Here is a 17,781-nt window from a genome sequence, read left to right on the forward strand (position 1 = left end):
TCCTTCGTTCACTCACCCAACAAATATTTACTGAACTCTCATGTGCCACCCAGTGCCAGGTTCTGAAGACACATAGCAGAAGCTCACCACCCTCATGGAACTTACAGAAAAGTAGCTAAAAACAGAGGCTTTGCAGTCAAGCTTTCAAACCCCAGCGCTATTACTTAATGAGAAAAGCTAGAAAGGGAGTTTATTGTGCTCTGGTTGCTCATCTTGAAAATGGGGATAAGAGTGATACTTTGCAGGGGCCCTGTGGGGCCCTGCATTTCTTTGATTATAGAAAACAGCCTTCACCCAGCTTCCATGACCCTCCCTGAGTTCCAATGGGCAGATTCAAGCAGCTGTTAATCAGGAAACGAAAGAATGGAGGGAATGCGAGACCAGGGAGAAACTAAGTCAAGAACAGTGTTGGGGCAAAGTCCTGTGTACCCATCAACAGACAATATCTTTGAGCTATTTTGCAGATACTGATATAGGCCTCTGGATCCCAATTCTCTGGTCTCTCACTGGTCTGGGGTCAGGCTCCATGTGCTAAGCTCAAAGCCATGGCGAGTTCTAGCCCAGTGACTTACAACTAAAATTAAACAAACAAAACGGACAAATAACATTAACTAATGTTCACAAAATGGATATTTTAGAGCCTGCTAAATGTGTGTGTGTGTGTGTGTGAGGCACTGCCCTAAGTTCTTTACAAGACGACTCACTCACTCCTCCCAATCTCCCTATGAGGTGTGTACTGTTATGAACTCAGTTTACAGAAGAAAAATGGAGCTACAGAGAGGCTAGAAAAAGTGCCCCAGGTAACAAACCAGGACTAGGCAAAGCCACGATTCACACCTACATGGTGGTATCCCAGGGCTCAACTCTGATCACAACTCTGTAACACAGAAAAATACAAATACACACTCAGTCCCGGCCCACAAGAGGTTCATAACTCAACAAGGGATGTAAACACTGGAATTTGGCCATGAAAATCACAAGTCATGGCTTTATCTTTGTGATTCTCCTCATACAACAGCTATACATCCTGCACCAAGTCTAATTGGGAACTTTTCGCTAATGAATGAAACAAAACTGGTTACAACCAAAACAGGAGGACGATTACAAAATCTCTTTCAGAGAAAACATTTCCTCATTCTTAAGGGAATACTAAAGGGCTAAAACAGAAGAACAAATCTTGTACATCAAATACACATCAATTTAAGAAAATAAAACTAAATAAACACAGGACACATCTACAGCTCAAGAGACAGCATTTCTCACATCTAACTAAATATAGGACAGGAGAAAGTGAGATCATATCTGAAATCCTAGGAAATTCAGTGTAATAGTTGCTAATTGGACCTTTCTTGGATTCTCTTCCCATAAAACTCACCATAGTAACATTTAAATATATATATATTTATTTTTACTTATTTGGCCACACCATGTCTTAGTGGTGGCACACAGGATCTTTGACCTTTGGGGGGCATGCAGGATCTTTAGTTAAGGCAAGTGGATCTGGTTTCCCAATCAGGGATCGAACCCAGGCCCCCTGCACCGGGAGCAGAGTCATAGCCACTGGACCACCAGGCAAGTTCCACCATGGTAACATTTTAAGTGAGCCTAAAAAAAGACAGTTCTGACTCATTCTGAGAATGTTGAAACTGTGGAAATGAAACGATCAATCCTTTCAAGAAAGAGATAAATAATGAAACCAAATTTTATTGCACTTATATAAGCTCTTCTCATTATTTTTTGATACATCACCAGTGATTGATTCAGTTCGAGTCAGACATCCAACAACTGAGCAAATGAATCCATTCAAATCCAAACAAGGATAAACAGGTAGTATAGACTCAGGCCAATAACCAAAGTCCAGGGTGGCAGAAACATTGCCTCTAAATGAGCACAAATTTGTCCTGTTTTTAATATTCCCCAGAAAAGCTTTAAAGATCTATCTAGGTGAAATGATGGGGCATCTGATAATACTGAAGCCCAGAAAAACCTTCCATTTTTAACCCCTCCTTGGATTTCAGGACTCCTTCCTGCTGCAGCCTCTAGCATGGAAAGACAAGACAGAACCTCCCCAACTTTCACAAAATTTGCCTTTGTGCCAGAGACAGCACTATGGGTTCCTCCAACTTCCTTTCATTTTCCTCCTGACACACAGCTAGACTCAGTTCCTTGTCTACTGTGGTTGGATGGGGCCATGAGTTCTAATCAAAGGATTGTGGGTAGAAATGATACGTATCACTTTATAGCCTGTCCCTAAAGTCCTTCTGAGCTCCTCCACTCACTTCCGTCATCCACGAGCCATACATAGAGGATCCAAAGACAACTCCAAGCCCTCAGATGATGACACCACTGATGTACACCTGCAACGAAGCTCCCCAGCCCCATCCCCACCAGACATGAGTAAGAAACTACCCTTCCTGTGTGAAACCACATTTTTGGGCAGTGGTTTGTTAAGCAGCAGGAGGTGTTGATGCCTCTGACGAATACTGCTTGTGTGTGCCTCGATCTCACTGTGGAGCATCAATTCATCCGGAGCACCCACACCTACCTGTATCATTGCCAATGCAGTCAATTATCAGGCAGATTCCCAGGGGCTTGCTCTGCATCTTATATCTCTCTTCTACTATGTGCTGGAAAGGAAAGCAGGGATTGTCAAAGAAGCTAAACAGTGTTCTCTTACCTCAAGGTCCCACCCATACTATCTTTTCTTTTGGATTTCCTTAAATTTCCTTTTGGCAAATGAGTTACCCAATAGGCACAGGCTGAAGTCACCACGACTGACATTTCCCTTCAACATCAACCAGTTATTTTAGTTTCTAATTAATTTTAATGAAACCTGCAGTGCCTTTACACATTAACTTTGTGAGATAAAGATAACGTAAAACACAGAGAAAAGATGGGTCATAAGTTTCCATAGCAACCTGAGTTTGTACAAGTGATATTTTTCCAAACCAACGCAAAAGGAGGCCTTCTATTGCCTTCTGTTATAGAGAAGACGTACCAGCATAGAAAAAGTCATAACAAGTTAAGGTTCAGGGTCACTGCTTACTTATTTACTCAGCAATCACTCAGCTGAGATGAGAAATGCCACTTTGGAATTTTCCTGTATTCCAAAGTTCACTAATGCAATCCACTTCAACATCTTTTTCTTTGCTACATCCAAGGTTCCCCTTTAGAACAGAAGCGTTCTCAGAATAGCATCCTCAGCATCCTAATGTCACAAAGAATTCTTAATAGACAGCTATTTGTAAAGCCATCAGTGTTCTCCACAGATACTATGCTTACACTACCAAGTCATATTATTTATTCTGTACCTGAGGCAAAAATGCTCCTGATTCCTGAATGGGTCTCTTCACTGGTTCTCCTGGGGGTGAGAGAAAAATCATTTACAAAACTGAAGGAGAACCAAGACTGTTCCTAGTCCCTGCTAGCTTTTATGTCACACCTGTTCTCTTTCCCAATTTTCTTCCCCTCTACTATCTCTTCTTTCCCCAGCTATACTCAGCCCCAAGCTTCTAACCTCCCTCACACTGAAACACTTAACTGATAACAAAACACAAGTCCCCATGCTAAACAGGCTTTGAGTAGAAAAACCACCTAAATAGAAGTGAAAGAAGGTTCTCCCTTGCCCTTTTCCAGGTAAGAGCCCAGTGACGGGGTAGTTTTTAACCTGATAGGGAGAATCTGATAAACTTACTTCCCAACATATCAATAGCTTTACTGCATGTGCTGAAATTGCACACAATGCCTCAAGGGAACAGCCTTAGAGACTCAGAGAAGAAAAAGCTTTTGTGAGTTTGCCACTTAACGAAAGAGATGGCCATGTTTTCTTAATCCAGTGTCAATGGAAAATTGTAAAATAAAATGTCAATGGCAAGATATTGCACAGTGGGCTTAGCAAATGTAGATGAGCCTAAAGCAAAGTAGATAAAAAATGACTTTACTAGTCCCAGGGAAGTGGAGAAACCACCCATTTTGAAGCCATGAAGAGCTGGCTGAAACCCTAGCACCATCACTGATAGGCTCTGTGATATGGGGCAAGTTTCTTCCTGAAGGCTCAGGGTTTGCTGGGGTTTGGTTTTGTCTTGTTTTGTTTTTTAATCTCCGAGATGAGCACCTGATTTATAAGATTGCTACAGAAATGAGGAATTATATCTAAAGACAGGCAAAGGAAAGGCCAGTGTTGGTCAAGTTTGGGGAAATGAGCACTTTCAAATGGTAATGCTGTATAAGCTGAAACAGACTATTTAAGGGACAATTAGCAATACCCTTTAAACCAATGCTCTCCTAAGGAAATAACAGAACAAGTGTGCAAAAATGTCATGGAGAGGTACTGAAGGACTGTTTGTAATGGCCCTAAGCTAGAAAGAGCCTGAAAGTCTACTAACAAGAAACTGGTTAAATAATGGTACATAGAATGCTATGCAATGTTAAAACAAATAGAGATTTTATGACATGAAAAGATATGCAGGATATATTAAGTGAAAAACAGATTGCTGAATAATATGTTTAATATTGAGCCAATGTACTTAAAATCATGTAATTGTGTGTGTATATTACATATACTTACTAGAGGTACACAGATCAAACATTAATAGTGGTTATGTCTGATACTCAGAATTAAGAGGAAATTTTCACTTTTTTATATTTTAACAATCATGGCTTAACAGAATTAAAGAAAACACACAAAATAATCTGTGTAACATGTCCATTTCAGTTCAGGGTACTTCAGTTCAGTTCAGTTGCTCAGTTGTGTCCGACTCTGTGACCCCATGAACCGCAGCACACCAGGCCTCCCTGTCCATCACCAACTCCCGGAGTTTACCCAAATTCATGTCTATTGAGTCGGTGATGCCATTCAGCCATCTCATCCTCTGTTGTCCCCTTCTCCTACTGCCCCTATTCCCTCCCAGCATTAGGGTCTTTTCCAATGAGTCAACTCTTTGCATGAGGTGGCCAAAGTACTGGAGTTTCAACTTCAGCATCAGTCCTTCCAATGAACACCCAGGAGTGATCTCCTTTAGGATGGACTGGTGGGATCTTCTTGTAGTCCAAGGGACTCTCAAGAGTCTTCTCCAACACCACAGCTCAAAAGCATCAATTCGTCTACACTCAGCTTTCTTCACAGTCCAACTTTCACACTGATACATGACCACTGGAAAAACCATAGCCTTGACTAGATGGACCTTTGTTGGCAAAGTAATATCTCTGCTTTTTAATATGCTATCTAGATTGGTCATAACTTTCCTTCCAAGGAGTAAACGTCTTTTAATTTCATGGCTGCAATGACTATCTGCAGTGATTTTGGAGCCCCCCAAAATAAAGTCTGACATTGTTTCCACTGTTTCCCCATCTAATTCCCATGAAGTGATGGGGCCAGATGCCATGATCTTAGCTTTCTGAATGTTGAGCTTTAAGCCAACTTTTTCACTCTCCACTTTCACTTTCATCAGGAGGCTTTTTAGTTCCTCTTCACTTTCTGCCATAAGGGTGGTGTCATCTGCATATCTGAGGTTATTGATATTTCTGCCAGCAATCTTGATTCCAGCTTGTGTTTCTTCCAGCCCAGCGTTTCTCATGATGTACTCTGCATATAAGTTAAGTAAGCAGGGTGACAATATACAGCCTTGACGTACTCCTTTCCCTATTTGGAACCTGTCTGTTGTTCCATGTCCAGTTCTAACTGTTGCTTCCTGACCTGCATACAGGTTTCTCAAGGGGCAGGTCAGATGGTCTGGTACTCCTATCTCTTTCAGAATTTTCCACAGTTTGTTGTGATCCACACAGTCTAAGGCTTTGGCATAGTCAATAAAGCAGAAGTAGATGTTTTTCTGGAACTCTTGCTTTTTCGATGATCCAGCAGATGTTGGCAATTTGATCTCTGGTTCCTCTGCCTTTTCTAAAACCAGCTTGAACATCTGGAAGTTCACGGTTCACGTATTGCTGAAGCCTGGCTTGGAGAATTTTGAGCATTACTTTACTAGTGTGTGAGATGAATGCAATTGTGTGGTCGTTTGAGCATTCTTTGGCATTGCCTTTCTTTGGGAAACTTCTCAGGGTACTTAGCACTTACTAAAAGTGTTAAAATTGTAGTTATTGTAGTCATCATCCAGTTGAAATCTATCTGAAAGTCCAAAATAATAGGAACATTTGGTTTGATTAAACTTCTATTAGATTGAGGGAAAGTTATCAGGATCCTTTTCTCTTTTATCAGCAAATGAACCATATCCAAGCAAGAGCAGGCAACCAGCTCTCCTAAGGATATGCAGGGCTACTGATAGCTTCATCTACCTCACCTGTATTATTACCTTCAAGGATAAACTGGCCATCACAGAGCCCAGTGGAAAGAGCTCTGATTATTTTAAATTCCTATCCAAATCTACCAAGTCTCCCAATTTAAACAGCTAACTCTCACCACCTCACTGGTGTTTTAAGAAACATGCTGTCAGAAATTAACTCACTCTTCAACAGCTCTGGCTGGAGGGCCAACTTTTATGCATGGAATGATGGGCATGACCTGCTCCACCTGGCTGATGTGGGCGGAATGTTTGGAGGTGCACACAGACAGTATATTGGCTGAGTCAGGGGATTGCAAGGGGCCTGCCACATAAAGGAATCTTCCATCAGGCCACCACCCTGCTCGGTACACTCAGGATCGCCACTGCACACAGAACAAATTCCAAGCTCCTCAGGGAAGACTGAGCCCTCCTTACCTGTCTAAGCAGCCCCGCCTCTTAAGTGCAATCATATCCACTACAGTAAGACTCAGCCCTCTCTTCAAGGAGGACTCAAGACAAGCAAAAAGCACCCTTCCTGAAAATGATAGCATCAAGAGCTGATGTTTTAAGAGCAATGAGAGAGATCTTATATTTCTTAAATCTTTTGGTTGAAATGACTCAGTTCAGTCGCTCAGTAATGTCCGACTCTTTGTGACCCCACGGACTGAAGCACTCCAGGCTTTCCTGTCCACCACTAACACCCAGAACTTGCTCAAACTCACGTCCATCAGGTCGGTAATCCCATCCAACCATCTCTTCCTCTGTCATCCTGTTCTCCTCCTGACGTCAATCTTTCCCAGCATCAGGGTCTTTACAAATGAGTCAGTTATTTGCATCAGGTGGCCAAAGTACTGGAGTTTCAGCTTCAGCATCAGTCCTTCCTATGAATATTCAGGAATGATTTCCTTTAGGATGGACTGGTTGGATCTCCTTGCAGTCCAAGAGACTCTCAAGAGTTTTCTCCAACACCACAGTTCAAAAGCATCAATTCTTCAGCCCTCAGCTTTCTTTATGGTCCAACTCTTAACATCCATACACGACTACTGGAAAAACCATAGCTTTGACTAGATGGACCTTTGTCGGCAAAGTAATGTCTCTGCTTTTTAATATGCTGTCTAGGTTGGTCAGAGCTTTTCTTCCAAGGAACAAGCATCTTTTGATTTCATGGCTGTAGTCATCATCAGCAGTGATTATGGAGCCCAAGAAAATAGTCCATCACTGTTTCCATTGTTTTCCATCTATTTGCCATGAAGTGATGGGACCAGATGACTAGGTTTTTTTTTTTTTAATTCTTTTATTTGTAGAGGTAGAGAATGTCATCTTACAGTATCTACATTTATTAAATGGGCTATAAAACAAGATCCTAGTAACCTTTTTTCTTCCTGCTCCTAGATATTTGGTTTAACATGGCTTATGACCACAGCTAGATTAATGTTTAACATGGCCAGGTTAGAGTTCTGTTTGAGGTATAAATGTCACATCTCTTAAAATATATAGTCAAAATGATGAAGTCAGAGGTATTTACATTCAAATAAGCTAATTTGATGGATAACTAGAAATGTCAATGAATATAGTTTAAGAGTTTAACTGTTCATTTTGAGAGCTTAATTAAAATATGTAGATAAAGGAATGGCCAACTCTAAACATGTAACATTTTGTACTTGAATTATTAAGCATTTATAAAGGTGAATATAAAGAAAAGCTGGTCTTACTTTGAATGTCAGGTGGTCCCATCATAGGCCTTTGTTCTTTACTCCAGCCATTCTGGAGCTTCAAACATAAAAAACCAGGTCACACTCCCCATTCATCTTTCAGAGACATATTATATTACACCTCTTTAAATATCTTGATAGGATTCTTACTTAGGAATAAATAAAAGTATCACATTCACTGTTAAATTATCTAAAGAAAACTAGCAAGAGACATTAATTCCATAAAACTATAGTCCATGACCAAAGCAGCAATTCAAAGTGAAAATACAATAAATGTGTAAATATATTGAACTAGCAGATTAGAATGTTTCAAAAACAGCTCAATAAAGTCAGACGTCATGGTACAGGAAGAGTTGCCACAATAACTCAAAGTTAGAACAAGCTGTTGGAACTTACGACATTCAACATTCTGTGTTAAAGATCAGGTCATTCAGCCTGATCTTTAACACAGAAGCAAGGTACAGGTATGATTAAGAGAGGGGGTAGAATTCTGCCACTTATTAGCTATGTAACTTTGAGCAAATTCTTTAACTATATGTCTGTTTCTTATCTTCAAAATGAGGACAATAATAGTACCTACCTTATAAATATTTTTGAGGATTAAATGTATACAAGGCACTCAGCACAGTGACTTTTAAGCATACGGAAGTGCTTAATAAATGTCCAGTTTTTATTTTTCTATAATGCCTAGCTATGCATAAGCCACATGTGGGTGTGGCTCTTGAACATTAGCCACCCTCTCTGAGGGCCAGAACGGGATGAATCAGAGAATGAAAGATTGAACAGACCCTTTCTCTTCTCAGATGACAGGTCCTGTGTAAGGGACACATAGCACACACTGTCAACCATCTGATACGCTCAGCTTTCAAATGACAGTTCTCCTCTGAAGCTATCCTAGCCAAAAGAGAGAAGTACACTATTTATTAAGCTGTGTCTATAGCTAAGTCTGTGCATCTAAATCAAAGAAAACACACAAATTGCTTTTATCAGTAATAACCAATGACTTAGCCAGAGGATAATGATGTTAAAATTTGAAACCCCACATGAGAGTGCATTTACTTTTATATACTATTAAAGAGATATAACATCAAATCAAAGCTAGATTTACTCTAGATAAATATAAAAAAAGTTACAGTACAGAGTTACAACTTTTTTTTTTTTTGGCTGCACCGCGTGGCTTGCAGGATCTTAGTTACCCAACATGGGATCAAACTGTGCCCTCTGCAGTGGGAGCACAGAGTCCTAACCACTAGACAGCCAGGGAAGTCCCACAATTTGTTAATTCATATGTTGGTATCACGTATCCTACAATGCCACTGTAATTTTTTTTAATAATAATGATAAAGAATGTATTTGAAAACCATTCAGCCAGCTTGAACTAATTGCAATGTATCAAATATTTCACTCAATAGTTGAGAATATTCTTTTTTTTTTTTTTTACAAAGTGCATATAGCATTCACCAAAATAGACTGTATCAGTTCAGTTCAGTCGCTCAGTCGTGTACAACTCTTTGCGACCCCATGAATCGCAGCACACCAGGCCTCCCTGTCCATCACCAACTCCCGCAGTTCACTCAGACTCACGTCCATCGAGTCCGTGATGCCATCCACCCATCTCATCCTCTGTCGTCCCCTTCTCCTCCTGCCCCCAATCCCTCCCAGCATCAGAGTCTTTTCCAATGAGTCAACTCTTCGCATGAGGTGGCCAAAGTACTGGACTTTCAGCTTTAGCATCATTCCTTCCAAAGAAATCCCAGGGCTGATCTCCTTTAAAATGGACTGGTTGGATCTCCTTGCAGTCCAAGGGACGCTCAAGAGTCTTCTCCAACACCACAGTTCAAAAACATCAATTCTTCGGCGCTCAGCCTTCTTGACAGTCCAACTCTCACATCCATACATGACCACTGGAAAAACCATAGCCTTGACAAGATGGACCTTAGTCGGCAAAGTAATGTCTCTGCTTTTGAATATACTATCTAGGTTGCTCATAACTTTTCTTCCAAGGAGTAAGTGTCTTTTAATTTCATGGCTGCAATCACCATCTGCAGTGATTTTGGAGCCCCCCAAAATAAAGTCTGACATTGTTTCCACTGTTTCCCTGTCTATTTCCCATCAAGTGATGGGACCGGGTGCCATGATCTTTGTTTTCTGAATGTTGAGCTTTAAGCCAGCTTTTTCACTCTCCTCTTTCACGTTCATCAAGAAGCTTTTTAGTTCCTCTTCGCTTTCTGTCATAAGGGTAGTGTCATCTGCATATCTGAGGTTATTGATATTTCTGCCAGCAATCTTGATTCCAGCTTGTGTTTCTTCCAGCCCAGCTTTTGTCATGATGTACTCTGCATAGAAGTTAAATAAGCAGGGTGACAATATACAGCTTTGACGTATTCCTTTTCCTATTTGGAACCAGTCTGTTGTTCCATGTCCAGTTCTAACTGTTGCTTCCTGACCTGCATTCAGATTTCTCAAGAGGCAGGTCAATGTGCCATAAAAAGCAAACAAAAAGTTCAGTGCGTTCTGAAGGACAGAAATCATACAGAGTAATTATTTGACCAAAACAGAATTAAATTATAAATCAATAATAACAAGGAAATGTTTATATCTCTGGAAATTAACTGTAACACTTCCAAAGATATTTTGTCACATAAAGGGAAGTATTTGAACTCAGGGGCTAAATTTGGACAAAATTTATAAAAAGATGGGGCATTTAGAATAAAGACATAGGACACTGAGGGTGGGGTAAGTGGATAAGACTTCTCTAAGGGCATCCAGGAATCTTTGGAAGTTGAGATGGCAAATGCTACTGTAATTTTAAAAGCACCTTTGTAAACTTGTATGAGTTAACAACCAGGCTCTTAAATCTTGTGAGGAATTCACTGAATTCATACGCCATAGTGCCTGCTAACTAAATGAATGAATGACCAAGGCCACAGATTAATATAGCAAATTTAAGGCAAAATTTACAGAGCATGTGGGTTCCTAAAAAGCCACAAAGACAGTGAATCCAATTACTTGCATTAACAAAGTAGAAAGGCAATAATAAAAATACAGCAGGCTTTTAACTAAGAATGACAGTATAATTTCTGTTAGATACATCACAGCAAAGAAAGTTCAGAAAATCGGGATCTGAATCCTAAATCAGTCTTCTCTCATGATTTGGTATCACAGAGGTTCAGAAGGACAAAGAAAAGCATATTTAATTCTGGAAAAAATGCACCATGGTGTAGAAGGAAGATGCACCATGGATGGGCATAGGTCTGGTGGTAGGTAGAGTGGGCAATCAATGTTCCTTAGGCCTGAGTGAAAGTTGCTTGGTCGTGTCTGACTCTTTGCAACCCCATGGACTATACAGTACATGGAATTCTCCAGGCCAGAATACTGGAGTGGGTAGCCTTTCCCTTCTCCAGGAGGTCTTCCCAACCCAGGGATTGAACCCAGGTCTCCTGCATTGCAGGCCAACTCTTTACCAGCTCAGCCTCAAAGGAGGCCCTTAGGTACTTAGGCCTAAACGTCCTTATTTATTTAATGAGAGGGTTGGGCAGTTAATGCCTACCACCATCCATCTGAGTTCAGAAATTCCATTGCTTAATGCTCTCTTACAACTTATCTTCTCCACAAAACTATTTTTATTACAGGTATAGTCAATATTTTCATCACATACTTTTATGAAAGTGTTTATGATTTCATCACAAATTATAAACTGTGGTCCTGACTACACATTCCATATATCCTTATATGTGGATGAGGATGAGATTACAATGAGATTAAATTCTCAATATGAAAGATTAACCAAACAATTATTCTGATGATGCCCTTGCACCGCTGACTAACACAACCACCAGAAGTGACTATCTGTTATTTACGGTCACAGATCAGTCACTCAGTGACAAGAACACTTTTACACGTTTGTTGAAATCACTAAAATAAGCTCAATGAAAAGCAAATGCACAAAGAGGTAAATACAAGGATATTTATTGTGAAGTATTGTCTTATAACAAAGATTAGAAAAAAATCTAAATCTACATATATAAAACATATTGTGATACAGCCAGAAAGTGAAACTATGTCCAATCACTAAAAACAATGATTAAATAGAGGCAGGCCCATATGATTCATACGAAAAAATTTCTAAGAATTCTCAGGTCAGAACAGTGGGCATAGTGTGCTACCACTTGTACAGAAGAAGAATAAAATAAAAATTAATATGATATGTGCACAGGCTATCTCCAAATGGTCAGAGAAAGAAACGGGTAACAATAGCTGCCTCTGGGGAAAGGAACTAGGTAAGAGGAAACAGACTTTAAAAAATCATTTTAGCACATTTTGAATTTTTTGTCCATGGGTATGTCCTACTTATTTTATTTAAAAAGTTAAATTCTCTAGACTTCCTCAGTGGTCCAGTGGTTAAGAATCTGTCTTGCAGTGCAGGGGACACAAGTTTGATCCCCAGTCAGGGACCTAGGTCTCACATGCCACAACAAAGAGTTCACATGTTACAGCTAAGACCTGGTGCAGCCAAGTAAATAATAAATAAATATTAAAAAATAAAAACGTAAATTTTCAAAGGAACACACAAACAATGGAAAAAATGTTTGTATATGTGGACACATAAACACATAGGGAAAAAAGACTAGAGGAGAACAACTGTTAACATGGAGGTGATTTATCTTCTTTCCTTTATATATAGTTCTCTGTATTTTCCAAGTTATCTCAATAAACACATTAGCTTTGAAATGATAAGAATTTATACATATTTTATAAACAATGCATATTTATGTCACAATTTTTTTCAGATGTTAAATGAAATACATGTGAGGATAATATGTACATTTTTATCAAAGTTCTGAAATTGTTTCATGCCAGGATTCCACACATTTGCCCCAGACTCACCCTTAGGTTATATGAAGGATCTTTAACACTCAAGTTTGGCAGAGATGCCTGACGAGCATTTACATAATTTGTTTCCGCTCCTTGAGCTACAAGCAGAAGACAGGCACTGAGTTAAGACTGACAAGTTATCATCAAATGAATCTTCAACAATGGCTCATTTCAGAGTCAGTCATGATCTTTCAAAATACCCAAAACTTTCCAGCCACTTACTGAACCCAAAATGTCAGATCAGATGACTCTTCTCCCAATGTCATTAAGAACAGACTAAAAGTGATACTCTTATTCTTGATCTTGAATCATTCATGGGGATGGGGGAGGGCTGTGTGCAGATCACTGAGTATCAGTCATGCCCTCAGTAGACTGCTAGCAGAGCCCATACGGAGTGTGAGTCTAAAAGACATGGGAACAGAGGGATGGGATGGGGAGGGAGGTGAGAGGGAGGGTCAGGATGAGGACCACATACACCTATGGCTGATTCATGTGAATGTATGGCAAAACCCACCACAATATTGTAAAGTAATTAGCCTCCAAGTTAAAAATAAAATAAAATAATAAATAAATAAGAGACACGGGAAGGGGTGCCGTGAGAGAGAAGGCCAGTGTGCACTGGTCCCCTTTATGGAAGGGGTTCAGCAGAAAAGATGCCCCTTTCCACAAGGAGGTTATATGCAAGGCAGTTACAGGACCCCAGGGACAGGATGTCTCCAGAGCTTGGATGGTGGTCAGGCAAGGCAGCAGGGCTTGGCATAGACTCAGAAGCCCTGAGTGCACACAGTGCCACCAGCCAGTGCAGAAAGTTGGGGTGCCGACTCCTTCTTGAAGACCAGAATGTTAACAACTGCTTGGTGGCATTTTGCAGAGGGCCAAGACTCTGTGGTCAGGGGTGCTGGGTGATGAAGTTAGCAGATATGGGGTATAGAGGATATAAAGGATTCTGATTGCTAGCGTCAGGCTGGTGAGGGCCATGGACATTTGGGTTCTGTTCCATCCACCCATTGTACACGTGAATCTCTACCAACCTAACCCACTACACATAGGTACTTCCTTAGGCCACAGAGAGGGCCAAAATGCTGCTCACCTGACTGCCTGTATTTCTGGATTTTTGTCTTCAGGTCTATCCTGTTGATGTTCTGTAGGCATTCTTCTAATAAATTCAGTTGATCTGGAGCAACCAGATTTAGCTTCTCCAATTCAACCACAAGATCCAAGAAACTCTAAGAGAACCATTAACAAGAAACAAATGTCAGTAAGGCTGACCATCAGGCCTCATATGCAAACCTCAGGCTGCATAATTTATAACAATGAGAAAATGTGACCAGAGGAGCCGTCTGAGTGACCTTCAAGGATCCTAAACCAGAGTGCTTTGTTTTATTGTCTCTCCAAGGCCATGAGCAAATTACACTCCTGGAATTTACCCAGGAAAGAGGTAAGTCTTTGGGGGGGACCAACCTGCACCCAGGTTGGGAATAGATGCATGAGTCATTTTTTTGCATGAAGGATTAAGAAAGCAGGCCTGAAAATAAAATCCTCCTGTGTTAATTCTCTTCCCAAAAGCCAGGCTGGTGTCATACTGAAAAACTCTAAGGGATTTACTGAAAAAGAGAAGTGAGAAGGTAGCTGGGGAAATGTTTTTACTAGAAAAATTCTAAATGATATAGTCTTGAAGTTCCTAAAATATTTTAATCAATGCTGGAAACTCCAGTTCATTCTGATACAGTGGACAGACATGAGGTGGTAAAATTACAAGGTTAGGGTATTTTGCTACTTGTTCAGCCTGGAACATAGGGATTGTGAAAGAACTACATTTCAGAAATAGGCATCACTTTTGGTTTTATTTTCTTTCTGTTTAACATTTGGTTACTAATGTGCTATCTTTATTTTTCAATTAATAATCATAATTAAATCTAAATAAATGATTGAGAAATAAGTGGATTAGGGAACGCCAAAAAGTGAGGTTTTTTTTTTTATTTTACTTTCCATTTTGCATTTGATAATGGGGGCATACAGTTGCCCTATATTCCTAGATCTCAGAAATGAAACAACAATCATTAAGAAACGTGAGGAGATTCTTAAGCAATGATTTACCAGAGTCCTCAGAAGCAGGTCCCTGATACTAGAGACCCGAGCTCTTCCTGGCCTGTCCACAGGTTGGAAGTAATTATCAGGCCAGCTGGGATCTAAATACTTTTCCAGTGACCACAGCATCCCTGAGATTTCACCCCTAGCTCATTTTCAATTGCAAATCTATACTTCTGCCACTCTCTGGATTCATCAGTCTCAAGGACCTTCCCCTACCCATCTCCCCCGCAGCCTGATGACTCCACACGGACCCTGAACTGGCTGAGGAGAGGGAGACAGCAGAGAGCAAGATGGCAGTGCACAGCACTTCCCATCTGTTTCCACTCAGTGTGAGCAGATGGGACTCCTAACCCTCCCAAATGATTTGCCAAACCAGGGAGAGAAGCTGGAGTATATAAGCCAGACCTAGGATGTTACATAAATAAAGGATAAAACACAAAGATGAAACACCCAGGGCCACACCAGCCAACATCACTCTATTGCCTCTCCATTCATGAACCAATTTTCCTCCCATCAGTGTTACTATGAAAAAACCCTCATACTCTGCTCCCTTCCCACCTTCACCCTCAATTTGGGCCTTGTTGCTTAAGTGCCGAGTCCCTTTCTTCATACTATAGAGAACAACTCCCAACTTCTGATAAGACTCTTAGGGACATGAATTAAGAAAAAGCAAGCAAACTCACCTTATCCTTGGCTATCTTGCTTCGGCCCGTATAATCTCTCATGAGGAACATTAGTGAGGACACCTCAGATTTATCCAAATCCTCACCAATTTCCATCATCAGCACCCTGAAAACCAGACAAGGTTCTTTAGTAAATTCAGACACAAGTCCTAGTGAGAATATACTAAGAGTATAGGTCTCCTCTAGGCCAAAAATTGGTTAAAATACTAATTCTTGCCCCTATTTTGAATGTGTCCCCCAGAAAACAGAAAGCATAGATCACCCCAGGAGATCTTAAGGCAATTCAAAAAGGAAACTTATCCCTTCTGAGTGTTCAGTAGAACATGGTACCTCTTTTTCCATCTGCTATGAAAAGAACAAGAGAATAAAAACTTCCCCAAAGAATCCCCTAGCTCTCGCAGAAGTTATAAGTGAAATAAATGAAGAACCTAAATGACTAAGATGAAAGATGTAAATAGAATTCAAAATGATCTCATCCTCTCAGTCTAACAAATTCCCGGGTGATGCTGAAGCTGCTAATACAGGGACAATACTTTCAATCACAAGATTGTGAAGCAAAGTAACGCCTAAGCTGTCCTGGCTCGCTCCAGAACTCAAAGGGTAAAAGGCACCTACATCCTGGGAACTGTGACTGGGTAGAAAGCCCCTCCTCACATAGCCACCTCTGTTACAGCTGGAGTACCAGCATGCTTTATTGGGGCTCCCAAGGACATCTCATGATTGTCATTAGTGCCTGGTCATTGGCATCACTGCTTAGAAGCCCATTTTCCCAATTAGACTCTCAGATTCTTGAGGATGGAAGATTCTTCATTTTGCTCTAGCGCTTACCAAACACCTCGCATATGTCAACCCACAATAAAGCCCACTCAATAGATGAATAAATGAATCTAGCACTCCCTGGCCTCTCTCCTCAGAGGTCCCCAAACTGCCTCCATTCACTACAGCAAGGAAACAGAAGACGGAGAGAGTCCCCTGACTTTTTCACAAAAACCCAGTCAGTGCTTCCTGAAAAGTTTTAAGATTTCTGACATCATATAATGGTTGGAGAAATGGAAGATGATTAAGAAAAACAGCAACAACAATAATTAACCCTTATATTGGTAAAGCGCTACCTGGTTTTAAAAAGTTCTTTATATAATTTAAAATATAATAATTTTTAAAAATAGTTCACAAACTAAATTATCACAATCAATCCTTACAAACACACTTGTGAAATCAGATATTATTCTTAGTTTCACAAGTAGGAAAATGAAGGCCCAACTGATGGCAGTGGCTGGCTCAGCCTATGTGGCTTGTAATTGGTTCTGAGGCTTCAAACAGACCTTTAATCTCAAGTCTCATCCACGTTCCAAGGGCCACACTGCTTGCAACTCTCTTTAATACAGTTTTTAATCATGTATATCATCTCCAAATATACCTTAATGATATAACTAAAGACCAGGGTGGTCCAGAGAAAAAAGAATCACAAATTTAAGGTTACAAATTATCTTTCTTTCCACAGAAATGCAGCCTTTCCTGTGGTTTCTGTGCTCCTCTGAGCCTCCAAGAGAATGCTCTGTGACCAGGAGGAAGGAACAGTTCAAAGGCTGTCTGAACTAAAGGGAAGTCCAGTGGCCATTCCTCTCTGAATTTAAGGGAGTCTAGATGTGGTTAATTGAAGAAACCTTCAATCCGGGCTCCCCAGAGCCTCCTGGACCAGGGACCTCACAGAAACTCAGAGAAAGCTAGCTCACTCACTCACTTCCTTGGCAGGGGAAAGACCGGAGGGGATTCAGGAAGGATCACTAAGCTCTACAAAGGTCAGGAAGATTACTGTCAGGCTTGTTGTTTTCTTTTCTCAGAACAGGAAATTGCCCAGCTCTGACATCACAGGCTAGCAAAGAACACAGCAGATCCCATAATTAGAAGCCTGCAACAGTACTAGCTCTTAGTCATTTGTCTCTCTACCATTCTACCCATCAGGCAAACACATACCATCTGTCCTTTCCAGTTTCATTCTGACCTTCTACCCGGTTACTTTAAGCAAACATGTACTAAGGATTCAAACATTTCAGAAGAATGAACATCAACAGGGGAATAAAATTGGTGGGTAGGTAAAGGGATGAACCTGCTTTTCTTAATGTCCTCCTTTCTATGGTTCTGAAG

General features: G+C 40.5%; 1 protein-coding gene across 9 annotated transcripts in view; it reads right to left on the bottom strand.

Annotated features, from left to right (window-relative positions):
- CFLAR (CASP8 and FADD like apoptosis regulator) overlaps window positions 1-17,781 on the bottom strand; it is a 50,471-nt gene that overhangs the window by 13,219 nt on the left and 19,471 nt on the right. For 6 of the 9 annotated variants that reach the window (XM_040228814.1, XM_040228813.1, XM_040228812.1 and 3 more), the window contains 6 exons: window positions 15,637-15,742; window positions 13,953-14,088; window positions 12,875-12,960; window positions 7,988-8,045; window positions 3,312-3,361; window positions 2,546-2,627 (listed from right to left, as the gene is read on the bottom strand). In XM_040228814.1, the coding sequence (XP_040084748.1) occupies window positions 2,546-2,627; window positions 3,312-3,361; window positions 7,988-8,045; window positions 12,875-12,960; window positions 13,953-14,088; window positions 15,637-15,742 (518 nt within the window). Of the gene's footprint in view, window positions 1-2,545; window positions 2,628-3,311; window positions 3,362-7,987; window positions 8,046-8,775; window positions 8,882-12,812; window positions 12,829-12,874; window positions 12,961-13,952; window positions 14,089-15,636; window positions 15,743-17,781 lie in introns of those variants that run through there. The other 3 variants (XM_040228819.1, XM_040228820.1, XM_040228818.1) reach the window with 3 other exon arrangements.

Source organism: Oryx dammah, unplaced genomic scaffold (genome assembly GCF_014754425.2).
Source record: "Oryx dammah isolate SB20612 unplaced genomic scaffold, SCBI_Odam_1.1 HiC_scaffold_27, whole genome shotgun sequence".
Lineage (NCBI taxonomy): Eukaryota > Metazoa > Chordata > Mammalia > Artiodactyla > Bovidae > Oryx > Oryx dammah.